At 44.2% G+C, this 21,328-nt stretch overlaps 1 protein-coding gene across 1 annotated transcript in view; it reads left to right on the top strand.

Annotated features, from left to right (window-relative positions):
- The window catches only part of HEPHL1 (hephaestin like 1), a 53,057-nt gene extending 33,051 nt beyond the window's left edge, over nucleotides 1–20,006 (top strand). Inside the window, exons 13-20 of the mRNA XM_015410280.1 lie at nucleotides 1,468–1,607; nucleotides 7,675–7,809; nucleotides 8,813–8,919; nucleotides 9,577–9,799; nucleotides 12,294–12,433; nucleotides 14,113–14,272; nucleotides 18,808–18,870; nucleotides 19,335–20,006. Of these exons, the coding sequence (XP_015265766.1) occupies nucleotides 1,468–1,607; nucleotides 7,675–7,809; nucleotides 8,813–8,919; nucleotides 9,577–9,799; nucleotides 12,294–12,433; nucleotides 14,113–14,272; nucleotides 18,808–18,870; nucleotides 19,335–19,537 (1,171 nt within the window). The 3' untranslated portion in view covers nucleotides 19,538–20,006. The remainder of the gene's footprint in view (nucleotides 1–1,467; nucleotides 1,608–7,674; nucleotides 7,810–8,812; nucleotides 8,920–9,576; nucleotides 9,800–12,293; nucleotides 12,434–14,112; nucleotides 14,273–18,807; nucleotides 18,871–19,334) is intronic.
- The last annotated feature ends 1,322 nt before the right edge of the window (nucleotides 20,007–21,328 follow it).

Raw genomic sequence — 21,328 nt, 5'->3', positions numbered from 1 at the left:
ACAGCTGTGCCAGAGCTTGTGACTGACCCAAGGTCACATCAGCAGGTGTAAGTGGAGGAGTGGGGAATCAAACCCGGTTCTCCCAGATTAGAGTCCGTGCACTTAACCACTACACCAAACTGGCTCCCAGTAGAGTGTGCTTGGCATCTAATTTGGTGGTTCCAAGAGGTAGAATTCTTCTTTGTTTATAGAGGACTGTGAGCGCCAGGGGATGTTTGTTGTTGTTGTTCAGTCGCACAGTCGAGTCCAACTCTTTGCGACCCCATGGACCAGATCACGCCAGTCCCTCCTGTCTTCCGCCGTCCTCTGAAGTTTGCTCAAATTCATGTTCGTACACTGTCTATCCATCTCATCCTTTGCCGTCCCCGTCGTCTTTGACCTTCAATCTTTCCCAGCATCAGGGTCTTCTCCAGTGAGTGCTCCCTTCTCATTTGGTGGCCAAAGTATTTGAGCTTCAGTTTCATTATCTGGCCTTCCAGGGAACAGTCAGGGTTGATTTCTTTTAGGATTGACTGATTTGATCTTCTTGCAGTCCAAGGGACTCTCAAGAGTCTTCTCCAGCACCATAGTTCAAAAGAATCTATTCTTTGGCGCTTGGCCTTCCTTATAGTCCAACTCTCGCAGCCATACATGACGACTGGGAATACCATTGCTTTGACCATGCGGGCCTTTGCTGGCAGGGGGATGTCTCTACATTTTATCATGCTGTTTAGGTTCGCCATCGCTTTCCTCCCAAGGAGCAGGCGTCTTTTAATTTCATGGCTGCTGTCACAGTCTGCGGTGATCTGGGATCCCAGGAACGTGAAGTCTGTCACTATAGAGGATGTTAGAGGACGGCAATGGGAAACTACCTCTGCTGGTCTCTTGCCTTGACAAGCCCACGGGTTGGCTGCTACTCAGCAGCACATTCTTCTTCATGAATGTCGTGGTGCAGCACTGGATGGGGTTGCCATCTAGCCTGCAGGGAAAATGTCTTGGTCCCTTTAGAAGAGGCTTAACGTGTAGAAGTCGGTAGCTGAAGCTTTTCGTGGCATGGATGTAAATAAAGAGGAAGGACATTTTTAGCAAGCCTACCCCTACAGGAAGAGCTGCTCAACTTGCAGGAAGGCTCCAGACTGGCATGGTGGGGTACAGGGCAATATTTACCCATCAAGCTATACCATGCTTGTTCCTTTCAGTGATCCCATTTTTTAAATTCCATTTAAGATTTGACCTGGATAGCCCCGGCCAGCCCAATCCCGTCAGATCTCGGAAGCTAAGCAGGGCCGACCCTGTAAGTACTCAGATGGGAGACCTCCAAGGAATACCAGGGCCAAGATGCAGAGGCAGGCAATAGGAAGCCACCTCTCTGAAAATGTCCAAGCCCCAGTAGGGGTGGCCAGAGGTCAACCATGACTTCCAGGCATGCACACACACACAAAAGGATTTGGACTCTTAATCTTTCTTTCTTTCTTTTGTTCTTTCAAGTTACGGACATGTGTTTGTGAGCCAAGGTGAAGATCGCATAGGTTCAAAATATAAGAAGGCAGTTTACAGAGCCTACAAAAATGGAGATTTTATGGAGCACAAAAAGAGGACTACACGGGACCTACATCTACAAATTCTTGGTGAGAAACTCAGATGAGCCACCAAACATTGTAGGAGATCTGTTGCCTGAAGACATAAAACAGTGTGTGTGGGGGGGGGGAAAGATGGAAGAGGTAGTCTCCTTAGGTTCTCCAAATGAACACTCTTCACATTGTGATCCTAAATCAATGGGCTTTGAATACCAGTAATCTGTTCCACAAGAGAGTATGCAGAGATTCTTATGCATAGTTGCCCAGAACGCAGGGCTCTTTTTGTAGCAGGAACTCCTTTGCATATTAGGCCACACACCCCTAATGTAGCCAATCCTCCAAGAGCTTACAGAGCTCTTCTTACAGGAGCTACTGTAAACTCTTGGAGGATTGGCTACATTAGGGGTGGGTCGCTTAATATGCAAATGAGTACCTGCTAAAAAGAGCCCTGCCAGAAGGTATTCTGACCACCAGCATCTCTCTAGGGCAGCATTCCCCAACATGGTGCTTGTGGACACCATGGTGCCCACCAATACTCCCTTGGCATCTGCCAAGCTTTTCAGGAAGGGGGGGGGAGCCACCATAAGGCAGGGTTTGTTATTGGCTGTCTTAATTCAAATTCAAAAGCCTATCAGAGTGTCCCCACCCTTGAGAAGAAAGAATAATCACAGTAAGTCCAATGTTCCATTTCACTGGCGGACGAGGAGGACTGTTAAGCACCTGGGCCTTCCTTGGTCAGTGGGTGGTTTCATTCTCCCTCCAGGAATTCCTTCTTCCCAGGAGGCACAAGGAGGGAGGTATTCTGTTTTTCTCCGCCTCCTGAGGCAGCCATTTTGGGTTCAGCTCCGCTTTCTGAGGCAGTCATTTTGGGTTCAGCTCCGCTTCCTGAGGCAGCCATTTTGTGTTTGGCTCCACCTCCTGTTGCAGCCATTTTAAGGTCGTGCTCACCACCCTTTCTCGAAATCCCAAGGTGCTTGTAGGCTCAAAAGGGTTGAGGACCCCTGCACTAGGGTTTCATGAAAGCCATCCCTAGCATTTGCTACTTGGGATCCTTTAGGTGATTACTGCATCTGTAAATCAGCATTGTAACTGAACAAGATGCTTCGGATACCCTTCCTGAAACCACACGCTGGAAGCGACCCTTAAACCAAAGCAGGATGGTTAGCAGGATGGAGGATTAGGGATGCAGTCATCTCAACAAACGCAGCGTGATATCAGTGAGGGATTTCGTTTGTGACATAGACAAGCAAGGAAGTCTGGGGAACAGCAGTTGTTTGCCCCAGTTTGAGCAGAGCATTAGGATCGATGCACAGTAAAATGCACAACTGCCTCCATCAAAACCTCCGTCTAGGTCAGAGGACAAAATCGGAGTCCAGTAGCATCCTAAAAAACAACAAATTTTTCCTTAGCCATCACACAGACTGCTTCTTTTGGATAGCAGCTGATCATGATTTCAAGGACTATGTAACTGTTGTTCACTAATTTTCCCCAAGATCCAACCAGAATAAAGTATACTTTCGCTAAAAATCTAGAGGAGACTGTTCTCGTCCACAGCTGAAAACATGAAAAGGAACCAGAATGTACCATGCTAGACTTTGCACATGCGAAGCATCTATTCTCCAGGGCCTCTCAGCAGCTCTTTGTGCAAAGTTAGCACCATCTAGGAGGATATTGCACTGGTATGCTAATATTGTACAGGCAGCCACTTTACACATGAAACAGCCCAGGTTAAATTAGATATTGCATGTGTATGTTCTTTCCAGCTATGCAAAGGCATACATATGTATTCTTTTGGACTATCAGAATCACATTTTGAGCAGGCCCTGCTCTGAGGAATAATCTATTTCATCATTGTGAATTTGCACGAAAACCCCCCAGACATATTCTGAAATGCAAAGAGCAAATATTTTTAACCACTCCTATTCCAGTCATTGTTTCACTTTCACTGCAGTTGTGCCATTTTAATAAGGCAGCAAATATACAGATTTTTATATGCATGCCCTTCAACAGTGTGTGTGTCTTCTGAAGTGTGTTTGTCTGCACAGGCTTCTGTAACACTTTCTACTTCTGGCCCTTCACACAGTGATAGAAATATAGAAACTGAAGATGGGTGAACTTATATTATCAGGATCCTGAAACAGTTCAGACACTAATTTTTTTAGCCACCCAATTAGGGTTGCCAGGTCCCCCACCCCGGCCGCCACCAGGGGATGAAGGCATAGGGTTGCAAGATCCAGGTAGGGAAACTCCTAGAGATTTGAGGATGGAACCTGGAGAGGACAGGGACCTCAGTGGGGTATAATGCCATAGAGTTCACCCTCCAATGGATCCATTTTCTCCAGGAGAACTGATCTCTGCAGTCTAAAGATAAGCTGCAATTCTGGGGGATCCCCAGGTCTTACCTGGAAACTGGCATCCCTACCACACATCCAAACCACATTCAAGCTTACACCAAGTGCCCCTGTTTGCTTGCCACCTCAGGTGCTCCGGGGCCGCCTCCTGGTTTGAGCTTTCCCTTTAAACTCTCTGATCAGACACAATGTGGACCTGATCTTTTCAGTGGTAGCACCCATTCTTTCTGCTTTCTATATATAAGAAATGCAATGCCATTCTCTTCAGGTGGGCAATCGGCAGCTGAGAATTCTTAACTGGAGGGAAAGTGTGTAGGTGTTTGAAGAGACTCGCCAAGCCAAATGTGAACAATGAGGTTGTGTGTGTGTGGAACATTTCCTAATTGTTATGCGTCCTATGCACTCTCCACTCCACACAGTCTTCTGCTTATCTGAAACAGTACTCACACTGCTTTGTTCAAACCACAGCAGGGAAATCATTCATTCTAAGGAGGTTTCCTTCATATGGTTAGAATTGGTCTATACACAATGAGTGCTGTTTCAACATATATAGCTGAGTTTGGTTCTCTGGTGGCAACTATACCACAAGGATAGCATATAAATTGGGCTTGGTGAGGCTGTCACTCAAAAAGTTGGCTGGTTTTTGCTATTCTGAGCTTTTCCTTCTGCAGTGTGTTTGTATGAGACTGGGCCACAGGTCAAAGCCTGGCTGTGTGTAACAGATGCTCACCTGAGCATCTCCTTTCCACATCTTTTTTTAAAAAGTATTTATAAATTATAATAACATATCATAGCATAGAGTACTGAGCATGCATTAATAGTAATAAAAGATACAGGGTGAATGATTATGCAAACAGCAAAATACTAAGCATGTGATATTTTCAGATTCTAATATATATACTTGTTTTCAAAGCAAATTGAATGCAGATTATCCACCAGTGCATAAATGAACAATGAGTAAAGAACATATAAATGCAAATCCTATTCAAATATTCAAAAATTCAAGATTTCACTAAAACATGTATAAAGAATTATAATTTATCTTTACAGGACCTGTTTTGGTAAGCGTAATTTCAGTGTGCACTTCAAGGAGGGTGGACCACTTCTCCATATAATTAGAGTGGACCATTGCATTATCATGTTGAACTATCCAATCTGCAGTTTTGTCAGCAGTAAAATAGTCCCAAACCCTCTGATACCATTGATTTACCATGGCCCAGGATTGCAAATCAAGCTTCCTACCAGGAGATGGAGCAAGATCACTGTAGAATCTCCTTTACGCTGGGCTGTCTTATTGTTGAAAGGGTTTCAGAAGCGTGGGGAAATGCACACATTAACCAACGATTAATTTAAAACAGCACATTAAAAATATGTCAAGCAACTTCCCATTGAGGGAGACATTTTGTACGGCTCCTCTGTAGAGGGCATTAGAACATTATGGGCAGAAATACGAGCAACCTGTTCTCCTAACGCATGCTTCATTGTAAGTGGGTGGAGGCTGCTGAGATGTATTTCCCTGGTAATTTGCATTAACCCCCCCCAATAGCTATCAAGAGGTGGCTGTGAGAGCCCCAGTCTAGGACTGTGGAAATCTCAAAACAGTTCTCTTTTGTCGGTGATAATTCAAGATGGGTAGCCATGTTAGTCTTTTCTGTAGCAGTAGAAAAGAGTCCAGTAGCACCTTATAGACGAACAAAATTTGTGGCAGGGGAGGAGCTTTCGTGAGTCACTGCTCACTTCTTCAGATACAGTGAGCAATGACTCACGAAAGCTCCATACCCTGCCACATATTCTGTTAGTCTTTAAGGTGTAACTGGACTTTTGCTCTTTTCTCTTTATGGGCTTCAACATTTTCTGTTCTACTGGACTAAGGAGACAACTTCATTTTATTCTGTGAGATCTTCTGATCTCAAAGAGAAATGTGCATGAATGATGCACATTTTAAAAAAAATTATAAAAAATTAAGTGCCCCGTTGAGGTTAAATACAAAGAATTCAGGATGATTTGGTGATTAAGTGTCTAGTGATCTGTCCGCAGCCAATGGGTAGTGGAGGAGTGCTTCAACTGCAGTGGAGAGATGGGAACCGCATGGCCCCTCCTGTGCTATCCACACTCCTCGTTTCGATCTGTTGTTAACAGAGCAGAATGAAGGAGAGGTGTAACTAGGGAGTGGCTGTGGTTCAGTGGCAGAGCATCTTTGCATGCAGAAGGGCTCAGGTTCAGTCCCTGGCGTCTCAAGTGAAAGAACCTGGCAGTAGGTGATGTGAAAGCCCTGGAGAGCCACTGCCAGTATGAGTAGACAGTACTGGCTTCGATGGACCAAGGGTCTGATTCGGTATAAGGCAGCGTCATGTGCTCCAGTGAATCCCCCACCATTTAGTTGGTTCTGATAGACTAATGAAACTAATTTGCTGAAGACAGCTTGCCCACCGTTCAAGCAAGTATTGTTGGTGAGTCTTCCAGAGATTTTCTGCATTGTCTGGGCAAAAAGAGCCCTGTGAAGACATTGCTGGCATCTTACGTTGTCTTCCAAGGTGGCAGAGTTTTACTCACTGAGCACTGTATATTTTTCATCCTCCATTTAATTGGGGCAAAGGAATGTTATCATATTCCACTGTTGATAGTTTAATGGGGGTAGTGTAATGTATTCAGATGCTGCCCTGAATGCATGAGGATGAAGTGTGAATCATCCCATAGAGAAGCTATGCTAAGCTTCAGACGTCGGCTAGGATTCGCGCCGAAAGTATTGTGTCCAATCACATTTGAACTGTCTGTGGTGGGAACACTTGTGATTGGGCAATTATGCGAACAACCTGATAGGTTGAGAATTGTATAGTAGGTGTGGCTACATTAGCCCGGAATGTTTAAATACCAAGCAGCTGCAATGGAAAAGCTGTTCAGGCTATGAGGAGTTGTACCGTGTTAGAGAAGTTGATCATCGAGCTGAATAAACCTGAGTTTTTGCTGAAATCACTCTCTGATTAATTTGTTAAGTGCGGACTTAACAGGTAGTCACATTGATCTGCAATAAAAGAACGAGATTTGAGGCCAGCAAGCGATTTGAGACCAACACGAATTTGAGGACGTAAGCTTGCGAGAGTCAAATCTCTTGTTGGTCTCTAAGGTGGTACGGGACTTGAATCATGTTCCACTGGTGTTCCATGGGGGACAGAAAAAGGTGTTCCCTTCAACTGTGTGCCATTCCTTAGCAAAAAAACCCCAATTTGTTCATCCTATTCGGAAGAAGGTGTTCATAACCTGGCTTCTAATTCGAAGAGATTCCAGCAAAGATGTTAAGAGGGCCTGTTCTCGGTAAATACCTCTCATACAATTTTGGAGCTGTGGCAGCTCTTCTTCCTCCTGGACCCGAAATGCTTATGTTCTGCAGATAGAGTGGCCAACCTCCAGGTGGTACCTGGAGATCTCCTGCTATTCCAATTGATCTCCAGATGACCAAGATCAGCTCCCCTGGAGAAAATGGCTGCTTTGGAGGGTGGACTCTGTGGCATTTTTGCCTGCTGAGGCCCCTCCCCTCTGCAAACCCCACCCTTCCCTAAACTCCGCCCCCAAAATATCCAGAAATTTCCCAGCTCAGAGCTGGCAACTCCATCTGCAGACCATCCATCTTGCTCAGTGCCGTGCAGCATCATGTGCAATAATTGTTTCTTATGGGGCTTTGGAGTGAAATGATTTCCATTCGTTTCCGGTCTTTTGGACCTCACCGCCTTCCAAAACTCATTGTGTTGTTGTTGTTGTTCTTTACTTAGGGCCCTTGATCCATGCTGAAGTTGGCGACTCGATACTGGTTGTGTTTAAGAATAAAGCAAGCAGGCCTTACTTAGTAGCGGCACACGGGGTAGAAGAAGCAGACGGTGGTCAAGAACCCCACGCCACTATGCCAGGTAAAGGACGGGGGCTCTGTATAGTCAGCTATCGCCCTTTCGTTAAAAGTTTCCTGAAGTCTGTGACACTCCTGAGGGATATGCACTTAATCTTGAAGAAGCAACGGCTGAAGGGTGACATGATCAAAGTTTATAAGATTATGCATGGGATAGAGCAGGTTGAGAAAGAGGTACTTTTCTCCCTTTCTCACAAGAACTCGTGGGCACTCAATGAAATTGCTGAGCAGTTGGGTTAGAACAGATAAAAGGAAGTCCTTCTTCACCCAAAGAGTGATTCACACATGGAATTCACTGCCACAGGAGGTGGTGGCGGCTACAAGCATGGACAGCTTCAAGAGGGAATTAGATAAGCATATGGAGCAGAGGTCCATCAGTGGCTATTAGCCACAAGGTATAGATAGGGACTCTCAGCCTGGGGCAAGTGATGCTCTGTATTCTTGGTGCTTGGAAAACATAGAAAATCATTGTTTTCTCAAATATTAATCGTCATAATTGTCTGACATAGATTTGAAGCATATTGAAAAGAACTACGTTTTGGTGTAGTGGTTAGGAATGCAGACTCTAATCTGGGAGAACTGGGTTTGATTCCCCACTCCTCCTCACGCAGCTGCTGGTGTGATCTTGGGACAGTTACAAGTTCTTTCAGGGCTGTTCTCTCAGTAGCAGGGTGTCTGTTGTGGGGAGGGGAAGGGAAAGGAGATTGTAAACCGCTCTGAGACTCCTTTGGGTAATGAAGGGCAGAGTATAAATCCAATCTCTTCTCTTCTTCTTTAGCCTGTGTCCTGGTTCTCATAAATGTGAAAATAAATAAATAAATAAAATTCCTTTAGCTTCCCCCCCCCCAATTCCATAAGGGCTGGAAATGTTCATGTCTTTTTGAATGAAAAATGGCACTTTTGAGAGTTTCCCCCGTAAATTTGTACGTACAAATCACAGATTTAGTAAACTGAACTTTGGGCCAAATTTTGTTTCAACTTTGTCTTAAAACATGTACACGCTTCAGGAGAAATAAGCATTTACCGATGGAACGTTCCGGAAAGATCAGGTCCTGGTGTCACCGACCCTAATTGTATCACTTGGATTTACTACTCATTAGCAGATTATGTAAAGGTAAATAAGAAAACTGGCGGGGGGTGGGGGGGGAAGAAGGTTAATTGTTCATTTTATAACTTTATTGGGAACTCTTTTAACAATCCCCAGTTACACGTTAGTGAACAACTGCTTCCCTGAGGATAAGGTTCAAAGGCCTGGGAGCCTTACTGTACAGAGGTGACAAGCAGAATGTGTTAGAAAAGCCGTGGATGAGTTACGACTTAACCGAACAGATTGGAACCGTGTTGACACCAAGAACGGGATGAGCATGCAGTAAACCACCTGTCCTTCTCAGTTGCCTTGAAAGACCCTTGCTGGGGCCGCCATAAGTGCAACTTTACAGCACTTCTGTATGTAATCCATGTTCTATGTGCAGGAGCTCTGATAGTAACCCCAGTTTGTTAGAGTGGAAAGTACCTGCATGTGCACGTTAGAGAGGAAGTGCTGGTCTTTCAGTGAGATCTGAGCATGTGTGGTTGTCTGAACCAGAGTTTATGAGTTAGGATTCCCTGTCCTTCCTTTGTTTTTCAGTTTGACCTTCCAGTTGAGGTTGTTGTTTATAAATAAGCATTCATGTTAGTGTTAAAAGTGATCCAGTGGTCACTTAAAGTGCAATGCAACAGAAGAACATATACAATATTAACTCCTATTTCCCATTTTGCTGTTTCATTCCAGGACTTGAGCAGTGGTTTAATTGGGCCCCTTATAATTTGCAGAAAGGGAGTGTTAAATGCCGAAGGTTTAAGGACAGACATAGATCGCGAGTTTGCTCTTCTGTTCATGGTCTTTGATGAAAATAAGTCCTGGTACTTGGAAGAGAATATTGAAAAATATCTGCGCAAGAACCCAAAGGAATTCAATCACACCCATGATTTCGTGGAAGGAAACCTGATGCATGGTATGTTGTTCACTAGAGGGCGCAGAAGGATTATTTCTTTAAACCGTCATTTGGTGAAGTGTTGTGTTTCGCCTCCCATTGCAACAGATTCACAATTATGGGGCAGCTTTCACTAATCAAAAATGAATTGCACTCAGAATAATCACATCGCAGCCCCCTTGGGACTGCACCGCTTCAGTCTGCCATGCAAGTAGAGTGTACATCTGAACACTACCCAGGTCTAAAAAAAAAAATCAAAATATGCACATTTAGTTACCCCTCAAATAGAAAGTCCGCATGGTCAAAGCAATGGTATTCCCAGTAGTCATGTATGGCTGCGAGAGTTGGACTATAAGGAAGGTCGAGCGCCGAAGAATAGATTCTTTTGAACTATGGTGCTGGAGAAGACTCTTGAGAGTCCCTTGGACTGCAAGAAGATCAAATCAGTCAATCCTAAAAGAAATCAACCCTGACTGTTCCCTGGAAGGCCAGATAATGAAACTGAAGCTCAAATACTTTGGCCACCCAATGAGAAGGGAGCACTCACTGGAGAAGACCCTGATGCTGGGAAAGACTGAAGGTCAAAGAAGACGGGGACGGCAAAGGATGAAATGGTTAGACAGGGTCATAGATGCAACGAACATGAAATTGAGCAAACTTCAGAGGACGGCGGAAGACAGGAGGGCCTAGCATGATCTGGTCCATGGGATCACAAAGAGCCGGACTCGACTGTGCGACTGAACAACAACAAGAAGAAATAGAAATATCCTAGACCACTTCCACTTGGGAATTTCCCTCCACATGAATATCAGGAAACCCACACAGAAAAGAGAAGTGTCCAGACGACATCATGGCCTATCTGGTTCCTATTTCCCTCCCTCTCCTTTTCTTTGGAGAAAATATAAGAAAAAGAAGAGTTGGTTTTTATACCCCACTTTTCTCCACCTTAAGGGGTGCAGCAGTTTACAGTTGCCTTCCCCTCCTCTCCCCACAACAGGCACCTTGTGATACAGGTGGGGCTGAGAGAGTTTTGAGAGAACTGGGGCTGGCTCAAGGTCACCCAGCAGACCTCATGTGTCTCAAAGCAGCTTACAATCTCCTTCCCTTCCTCTCCCCACAACAGGCACCTTGTGAGGCAAGTGGGGCTGAGAGAGCTCTGAGAGAAAACCATGACTAACCCAAGGTCACCCAGCAGGCCTCATGTGGAGGATCCTGGAATCAGACCTGGTTCCCCAGATTAGAGTCCCCCGCTCTTAACCACTACACCACCTTTGCTCTCTAGTTTTCTCATTTTGCAGAAGCTGCAAGACAGCCGTGGGTGGAGCAGTCTAGCTGGACACTCCCCTATAACACCTCAGAAAAGGGAGCGTGGCTAAGCTCCAGCTTAAGGGGGCGTGGCTAAACTCCACTTTCAAAATGGCAGTGCTAAGCTCTGCATTCCTTCTTTTTAAACGGCTTGTCCACCTTTGCCTGCCAAGAAATGCTATAGCGTCACCGGGTAGGGGCATCAGGGCCAAGGAGTTTCTGGCACAATTGCCGTTCATCTGTGTTTTTGTGCAGAAGTACATCAGAGGAAAAAGAGGAAGGAATAGAATTATTTTACTATTTATTATTTACTATTTATTATTTACTACTCCAAACTGCATCTTTTTTAGAAAGGTACACAATTAGACCAATATTCAAAGGAAGTGTACCTGACCATGGCAGCAAGTTATCTAAAATGAGGCCTCTGGTTTATGTCTCTGCCTTCAGTCACAGATATTGACTATAAAACAATTTCACCTTGGTCTACTGTATTATTGCAATGTTTGGAGCCATTCTGTAACAACATTGTTTGACCCCTGAGGAAGGCTAATTGGCCGAAACGTGTTTGGTCAGGGTCAGTAATGTTCTACCTTTGGGATTAATGCTTGATTTGACTCCTAATTGAGGCTATTACTTGGACCTGTATTTGTTTTTATTTAATTTGTACTAAATACATGTATATTTTCATATATTTGATAGTATTTATGCTTCAGTTTTAGACACAGAACTATTGGGCCCTTATATTCTGAGTTCCTTAACCTTTTGGTTCTTAATTCAGCAACAAGCAGTGCAGAAACCAGCATATGTGGATGCTTGTTTGCTGATGCTGCCGTGGTAGAAGCTTTTTTTTGTGCCCTGTGTACATGCAGCCCTAGTCTAATCCATACCCTAATACAGTAGTGTTCTATGTGCTGGGGTTTTTTTCCCTTGTAAAAGAATATTCATGTATAGTGTCCATTTGCCAGGTCCATTTTACACCCCTTTGTTTCTGTTACTTATACCCTACTTTCACTGTCAAAATATGCATTCCCAAACAAGTGCTTCATACGTGTATCGGTAATAAGATGTTGATCCTAGTAATGAGTCTTGAAAATAAACATGTTGGTAAGAGAAGGCATTTCAAATAGTGTATTTTTTCCTTGTAATTTCTTGTAATTTTGATGAACCTGTTGATTTAGTATTGCAAATCTCTCCCTGTAATTATTTTCAGCAATCAACGGCAAGATCTTTTACAACCTCCTTGGGTTAACCATGAAGGAAGGGGAAAACACAAACTGGTATTTAATTGGGATGGGAAATGAAATTGACCTTCATACCGCCCATTTCCATGGAGAGACCTTCCTCTTCAAGGTTGGTATCACTAAAACAATGCCATTATAAATAAACATTGCAAGAACACTAAAAAGGTTCTGCTGTTTCCCCTGGCCTTGCTATTAGCCATATGTAGAATGAACCAAGAGCACTCAAAATATTTGAGTTAGCGAGGACTGAACATCCCATCTGCACTCAGGTGCCCTTGTGACTGGGCCGTATTCTCATTGTCGACCAGGCAAGAAGAAGCGATTCCTCTTGGACAAAATCGATACCTGGTGCTGCAAGGCTCTGCTCCACAGCATCCTCCCAGGAGGGAAAAGAAACTCTTTCCTCTGGCCTTGTCACTGATCCTGTAACAACAGAAACCAACACTGTAGTGCAGAGGTACCCAGCTTAGTGCCTGTGGACACAGGTGGGGCTTTTATGTAGCCAGGTTTCTGATGGGCCACTGGAGATTTGATTTGTAAAAAACATTGTTTTGCCAGCAGCTGCCACCACAGCACAAGGTTCGTCACTGTGCGACTGAAGGTAAGTTGTGACAGCCATTTTATGTCTGGCTTTGCCTCCAGTGGCAGCCATTTTGTGGCCACGCCCACCAAGCGGTGTCAGAATTCCAGAGGGGCCTGGAGGCTCTAAAAGGTTGGGGACCCCTGCTCTAGCGCCACCTCCTTTTTCTGAAATAATTTTAATTTTGAATTGTTTTGACCTTATCCCGATTCTCCTTCAGAGCTGTTATCTATAAGGCAATCTATAAGTTTTGTACCCTGACCTGGATAGCCCAGGATAGCCCGATCTCGTCAGATCTCAGAAGCTAAGCAGGGTCCGCCCTGGTCAGTATTTTGATGGGAGAAAACAAAGGACTACCGGCCTCACTACACAGAGGAAGGCAGTGGCAAACCTCCTCTCAACATCCTTTGCCTTGAAAACCCTACGGGGCAGCCATAAATCAGCTGCAACCTGACAGCAAAAAAAGAAAAGTATCATGAATAGATCCAATTTGCCCAAAGAGGAATAATTTCTGTAGGAAGTGCCAGTTTTCAGAGGGATGCTATTTTTATTAATAATGAACATTTCTGTAGTGGTTTAGGTGTCCCAAGAGTGTCACATACATAGGGGACAGCCAGCTTGTCTTGCATTTAGGCCATTTTCCCTTTGCAGCCATATTCACTTTGCAGCCTTCAGAATCAACGGTCAGTGCTATAATCTCCTTGTCAGAATACATTTTTATTGCGATGTATGTCTTGATTAAAGTACAGAAATCAATCAAGGTAAATACAGAAATAAATAAACATTACAGAAATGATCAAATGTTTAGATTTAACACTATTTAAAGAATTGGTCGAGAAACGTACATCATAAAGTACTGTGGCAAAGAAATAAGTTGTCCTACAGGACAAAAAATTTTAAAAAAAAGAAAAATCATGTATATAATCTTTAGTCATTTGCCAGAGGTTCAAACACTCAAGCAGTTCAGGAATCTCATTTTATGAGGTAAGAAAGTCAAGAATAGGTAGCCAAATAGTCATGACGTTAGACTGTGAAGTGGGATGGTATAATCTCCTGAGAGCAGAGCGGTTATAGAAATATGTAATTTTTTAACCAGGACAAAATTGCTAAGCCTTCTAAAACAGTGTCCACTTTCTGCCATCTTTTGATGCCTTTGACTTGCTAGCAGTAAAACCTCCCTTGACGGTGCTCTTTATCTCTCACCACAGACCGAGCATGAGCACCGAGGGGATGTCTACGACCTCTTCCCAGCGACCTTTCAGACTGTTGAACTGGTCGCCTTTAACCCTGGGACATGGCTTTTACACTGCCACGTGCACGATCATATCCACGCTGGGATGGAGACAACCTACACTATCATCGGCTCTGGTAACAATATTAGAAAAGGCTGTTCTGGGACAACAGATGGTAGGCTCACGTATGAGAGAAAGCACAGGGCCAGAATCAGCATAGCAGGCAGACGGAGATGTAAATTTTTGCACAGAAAGACAAACAGACCGAAAGGGTTTTCTTTTTTTTATGGTAAGACTGAAGGAGTGTTCAGCTGCTCTCTCCGCAAAGCATTTGGGATGTCTGAAACTGTGTGTTGAAAATTGCCCCATTGGCCTAGTTAACCGCTGCTCCCACAAAAGAGGAAGAAATTGGATTTATACCATGCCCTTCACTCAGAGTCTCGGAGCATTTTACAATCTCCTTCCCTTGTTCTCCTCACAACAGACACCCTGTGAGGTAGGCAGGGCTGAGAGAGCTCTGAGAGAACTGCCCTTGAGAGAACAGCTCCGAGAGAACTGTAGCTTGCCCAAGGTCACCCAGTGTGATGACTGGTTCCAGGCTCCATTACACAGGAGGAAGTCAGGACGAAGCACCTTGTATAAGAACCAAGGGAACAGGACGAGCAAGGAACCATCTCCGGGGGAAAAGGAACACCAACAGACAAATGAACAACGGAGCAGAGGGAGGAGGGTTGGAAGGGGAACAAGGGTTATGTCAAACGCCCGGTTCCTCAGCCGATGAGGAATGCAATTAGGGCAAAAAGAAAGATGGGTGGCAGCTGTGCAGTAACACTGACCCCACGTTTTCGACCTAATAAAAAGGAGGAAGACAGCAATAGAGGGGCTGCCTTCCTTAGACGCTGAGGCTAGAAAGAGCGTAGGTCTTCACGTTCAGGCTAACCTGGTCCTCCTTAGAAAGCAGCTGAGGGAGAGAATGCTTAATGCGGAGGCGACAGCGTGACACCCAGCTGCTGGCTGCAAGTGGAGGAGTGGGGAATCAACCCTGGTTCTCCCAGATTAGAGTCCATGCTCCTAACCACTACACCTAATTGGTGTAGTAGCAGCCATCCTGTGGAGTGGTGGCGTCCATGGAGCTTCGGAGCTGTACCATACAAATGCCACACACTTTGGAGAACACAAGCAAGATTATCCCATTACATAACCATTCTGTTACTTACTTTCTGCAAACGGGCAAAATCAATAACTGCCCGTACACGTGCTTCCTCTGTTGTGGCCCCCACCTTATGGAATGGAACGGCCTGCCTGAGAGGTGAGGACGTTTCCCACTGTCCTGGCTTTTGGCAAATGATACAAAATGGAATTCATCAAGAGGGCTCTTCTGCACAGGTAATGGGACAGTACTGGAACGTAACAATTCAGAAAGTTGCATTGGTAAAAGGATAGGGAGTGTGACCTATACTACTGCATGCTGCTTGCCACTGTAAGTATGTGCCAAATATGTAGTTTCTACACCATTTAATGTGTCACATTTAAATGCTTATGCTTTGTTTCAGCTCTGTTCTAGATTTCTGCTCGTTTTCAGATTTCTGTAGTCCCAACTCTATTGCACTGTTCACGGGATGTCTCGTCCTGTTGATTGTATTGACTTACTCTCTGGAATCTGCCTTCAGTGTCAGTGAAAAAGGCGGACTATAAATAACATAAATACATTTTAAAAATCTAGCCCACCTTCTTCACTGAGACTCAAGGCAGATTACCAAAGAACTTTTTCTTTCTTTTTAAATTTAGTGTCAAACGATGTATGACCCTTTCTCCATATATCTCCTTTGCTATTCTTTGGCATGGAAAACAAAGATCAAACTATTTTCATACAGCAAGCAGTGTTCCCTCTAAGCTGAGTTAGTGTGAGCTAGCTCACAGTTTTTTAGCCTTCGGCTCACACGTTTTTGTCTTAGCTCAGGAAGGGTGGCGCCAGAGCAGACTAATTTATGCAGTAGCCAAATCGCTGGCTCACAACTTTAATGCCGGTAGCTCACAAAGCAGAATTTTTGCTCACAAGACCCCACAGCTTAGAGGGAACATTGAGGCTGTTTTCCCTCCAAAAATACTACGTTTGGGCATAATATTGCTCTACTGCCACAGAACTGGGTGAAATCCAGGTGTGTTATGTTCTGGGTAAGCCAGTCATTCCCAAGCTATGTGACAGGATACACCAGTAGAAAAGAACAAGAGTCCGGTAGCACCTTAAAGACTAACAAAATATGTGGCAGGGTGTGAGCTGCCCACTTCTTCAGGTACAGCAGTGAGAGAACAGCTAGTGTGCCACGATTAATAATAATAATTAGTACAACGTACTTCGGAGTCTAATTTCCTCTTCCACAGAGGCTTCCCAGAGCCTGCTTCGGTGGGGAGGGTGGGGTATAAATCAAATAAATAAATAAATGAAATCTGCACACGATGTACCATTTTGGCCTTCTCTCCTTCCCGTCTGCTTCCACTAGGCATAATTCTCCCTTGACTCTCCATCAGATGTGCTTGGATCACTCAGTGTTCCTAAGGCACAAAAAAATCCGGTGGTGGGCGGGGCGTTTGGCCGTAGCACACACGTCCGTTGAGGTCGGGGTGTGTGGCCTTATGACACACTTCCGGTGATGTCAGGGGGTGTGGCCTTATGACACACTTCCGGTGATGTCAGGGGGTGTGGCCTTATGACACACTTCCGGTGATGTCAGGGGGTGTGGCCTTATGACACACTTCCGGTGATGTTAGGGGGTGTGGCATATGCTAATGAGTTCCCCTAGCTCTCTTTCTACGAAACGACCCCTGCAAACATCTGTTATCCTTTTTTCTTTTCTCGTAAAATCATTTGAGGTGGGGCCCCCAAATTGGCGCTGGGGAAGGGAAGGTTCTCACCTCTTACACAAACACACACCAGCATTACATACAAGGTACCTGGGTTTGGTTTGGTTTTTTTAACCCTGCCTGGGTAAATAGCAACTGGGAGAGAAAAGAGATAGTGGGTCAGTGGTAAAGCATCTGCTTTGCGTGCAGAAGGTGCCCAGTTCAATCCCCTGCATCTCCAGTTAAAAGGACTGGGTAGGAGGTGATGTGAAAGACCTCTGCTTGAGGCAGTTGCTCCCAGTCTGAATCGACAGTACTGACCTTGATAGACCATTGGTCTGATTCAGTATAAGGCAGCTTCATGTGTTCATGATTTATGTGAAGGCTGTGTATCAGGGATGGAAATGAGGAACCAGCTTCCATAGAAACGCCGTTCCAATCCAAATTCCCCATCCCCTCCCACCTCCTTGAAATACGAAATCGAAAAGATGGGAGATGCAATCACGGAACTCTTAGCCATCTCATCTAATTAGGCCCTTGCTCGACAAATAAAGGCTCTAAGATAAACAAGCGAGGAAGAGTGCCTCCAATTATAATTCAGAAAATGTGTGCTTCGGGTTGGTATCAGAAGCTTTGGTAAACAATTATGTAAACCCTTTTACAAGTTGCTTGGTAGACCGTAAAGCATTAATGTTTTTACCATAATGCACATAAATCACAGCCACTGAGGACTGTGCCAACAATTTTCAGTATTCATTGCACTTGAACGTCCAGCTTGAAAGCCTTTTAAAAATGATGTCACAGATGCACAAATTACACGGGAGAAAAAGGGGCTGGCGATTAGGTCGTTTGAGCGTGAGAGAGAATGCATTCCTGTCTCTGTGCCCGCCGATGTCTCTCTTTGGCCATTGTCCAAAAAAGCACTGTGGCATAAAAGGAAACACAAGTTGGCTCATTAAAATCAATTAGCACTTTGCTTAGTCAAGCTGCTTGTGACTCCGAAACAAGGCAGAACTTATGAAGAGTTTCAGCAGACTCAAGTTGGTTTTCTCTTTCATAAAGGGATATCGTGACCCTGGTTGGCAACACAGCCTAGCTTCTGTTAGGAATTCTGTGAGTGCTCTTATGGTGCTTTGAGCTCCCAAGATATGATCTGTGGGATTATTCATGGGAGTGACCCTTTCCTTAGGATAACTTGATAACTCTTCTTTACACTAATTAAGGCTACAATGATTAAAAGTAAGATGTAACACAAAATTAGAGAGTGGAGTCCTTTTTTGAGAAGGCACAGAGCACGAACCTGGCAACAGCATCTGACAGGTCTTTTCTCCCACTAACCTGCACTATCCTTGAAGGAAAAGTTCTCGTTTCTAAGCCTCATGGCTGTATGGATCAGGGGTCATTTAGTAGAAAAAGAGGTGCAGGAGCTCATTAGCATAACTTATTTGCATATGCCACACCCCCTGACATCACCGGAAGTGTCATGGCTGTATGGACCAAATGTCAAGGGGATCTGGGTGGGTCTAAACCCACTGCTTCAAGACAGCTCATGCTAGCATGTGATAATACATCCAAATGTATGCAGAAAGCAGGTGTCCACTGGAATTTCTTTGGTGCAGGGTGGGACTTTCTTTCCTCACTGGGAAATTATGCAACGCGTAATCAAACTAAATTGTTTTAAATCTAGAGAGTTTGAATTTAGAGCTACTCTTGAGGAATGTTTGTCACAGATCTGTATCGACCTGATGAGGATTTCTGCTTAAATTTGTCCAGAGCAGAGTATTAAGACTCTTATTATTAACACACTGATTTCCTTCCCTTTTTTCTCAGATCGTGTGAACACAACCACAACATATGATATCGTCACTGTTAGTGGTGGAACTACTGCTGAAGGTATGGCGTATGGCTTTTATGGGGGGGGTGGAGCTGCAAACCTCCACGTTCTGGTGGGAGATCTCCTGGGATGGCAACTGATCTCCAGGTGACAGAGATCAGTTCATCTGGAGAAAACGGATGCTTTGGAGGGTCAGCTTCATGGCATTATACCCCCATTGGATGCCCCTCCCCTAACCCTACCACCTTCAGGCTCCATCCCCAAAATCTCCAGGTATTTCCCAGTCCAGAGCTGACAACCCTAATGTGTGTGTGTGTGGGGGGGGAACCTGGTTAAACAGAGTCACTGCCAATCATAGTTCGCTAGTGAAAATATGAGTACAAAGCATGTGTTTGCAAATGCAAGATTCTTCCCCTTTGTTCAGTACCTTTTCAGGTGTCCAAAAACTTGTAATGTGCGAAACAGCTCTCATGTTTCTGTTTCCCTGGAACGAATTCTCTCACAAACCTCTCTCGTTCAACAGGTAATGGCAGAGAACAAATAGATTTTTTGGGGAAACTCCTGAACCTACAAGAAGCAAGTGTGGTCCTCAAAGCTCTTTTTGCCACCGGACTTGTTCTCCTGGCTATCCTCCTAATCCTTATGGTCCTTATTGCTTGCAAGAAAAGGAAGGCTCCATATACAGCAATTGGACGGAAATGTGACTTCCCAATGGAATCTTTTTAATCAGGTGTTTGACGAGACAGAGGACTTAATTCAGTGTGCCTACTACATTGACGGTACACCTTGCAGTGAGCCAAAAACAATATGTTTACAGATAGAAAGACCTAAGCTGCTGCTGTAATGAGATTGTTTCGAGAATCATTGCTGCAATCAGACTAGAGATGCCAGCTTCACTGAGCCAGATGTAGGAAGGCTGCCCCTGGGAATCCTGTTTAGGATGAAGACACAGGATAACTGAAGCAAAGTGGATCTGAATTGGACCTTATGTGGCTCCACATTTAATCCAGAGAACATATTCTCCATGCACCTTCACAACAACTGGAAGTTAATTGCCAAAAGGCCTTTAATTTTGTTGCCAAGGTAGTAATCCCAAATCAGACATCTATGCAAGAAAAGTGAAAACAAATGGCCCAGAAGCTCATTTTGGTGTAGTGGTTAAGTGTGCGGACTCTAATCTGGGAGAACCAAGTTTGATTCCCCACTCCTCCACTTGCACCTGCTGATGTGATCTTGGGTCAGTCACAAGCTCTGGCACAGCTGTTCCTGAATGAGCAGTTTCTGTCAGAGTTCTCTCAGCCCCACCCACCTCACAGGGTGTCCGTTGTGGGGAGGGGAAGGGAAAGGATTTTGTAAGCCGCTCTGAGACTCCGAGTGAAGGGCGGGGTATAAATCCAATCTCTTCTTCTTCTTCTTCTTCAATTTGGGAGCTTTTGGGGGTTTCCCTATCTACAAGCACTACATAAAATGTCTGTTTAGACACTTGCTGTACACAATGTTGCCAATCCAATGAAGTGGGGGAAAACGTGTAATAGCTCAGCTATTGCCAAATCCTAATAACACTAGTGTAGTATTGCAGTTAAAGTGTTGGACTAGGGTCTTGGAGATCCAGGTTCGAATCCCCACTCTGCCATGGAAGCTTACTGGGTGACCTTGGGCCAGTTGCCTACTGTCAGCCTAACTTACCCAAGTAATAGCAGAGAGACAACCCAGCTAAAGCCAATAAGGGAGGGGGGGAAAGCTGGGAAGGAGACGCTAACAAATGAAAATACAATTTATCAAAATTACAACCAATACAAAAACAATGACTACCACAAGAAGAAATATACAAAAAGTAATATAGAAATCATGTATATATGTGATAACAAGGTGTCCAAAATATCAATGTGTATAAATATACAAAGTATCATCAATGTGTATAAATTTACGAAGACTTCGGAATGAAACTTCGTTTCGTAGACCAACTTCGTCAGAAGCAGAAATTCATAACATCACATAGACTGTTGTCTATTGCTATTTCTTATTCATACATGTCTATTTCATTTGTTAAGATGAATCAATACTCTGATTGTCAATACGATATCAAGAAGAGAATAAATCACAGGTCAGCAAATTTATTGGTCACCAGTCAAGCTGCTAGAAACATAAATTCATTCAGATGTTGGCCCAGCAGGAACTCATTAGCATAATAGGCCACACCCAACAGCAGAAACTTATTAGCATATCAGGCCACACCCCTGACAGCACAGCTCATTCGCATATTAGGCCACACCCCCATGTTACCAGAAGTGTGGTCATCCAGCCACACCCACCTTTTGCTTCTTATTCTGTATACTTTGTATATTTATGCACATTGATATTTTGTACACCTTGTTATCACATATATACATAATTTCTATATTGTTCCTTTTTGTATTTTTTTGTTGTTGTATTCATTGTTTGTATTGGCTGTAATTTTGATAAATTGTATTTTCATTTGTTAGCGTCTCCTTCCCAGCTTTTTTCCCTCCCTTATTA

The sequence above is a fragment of the Gekko japonicus genome, unplaced genomic scaffold (assembly GCF_001447785.1).
Source record: "Gekko japonicus isolate JY-2015 unplaced genomic scaffold, Gekko_japonicus_V1.1 scaffold1306, whole genome shotgun sequence".
Lineage (NCBI taxonomy): Eukaryota > Metazoa > Chordata > Lepidosauria > Squamata > Gekkonidae > Gekko > Gekko japonicus.
The sequence above is the reverse complement of the archived record's forward strand: the minus strand, read 5'-3'. Positions and strand labels throughout refer to the sequence as shown.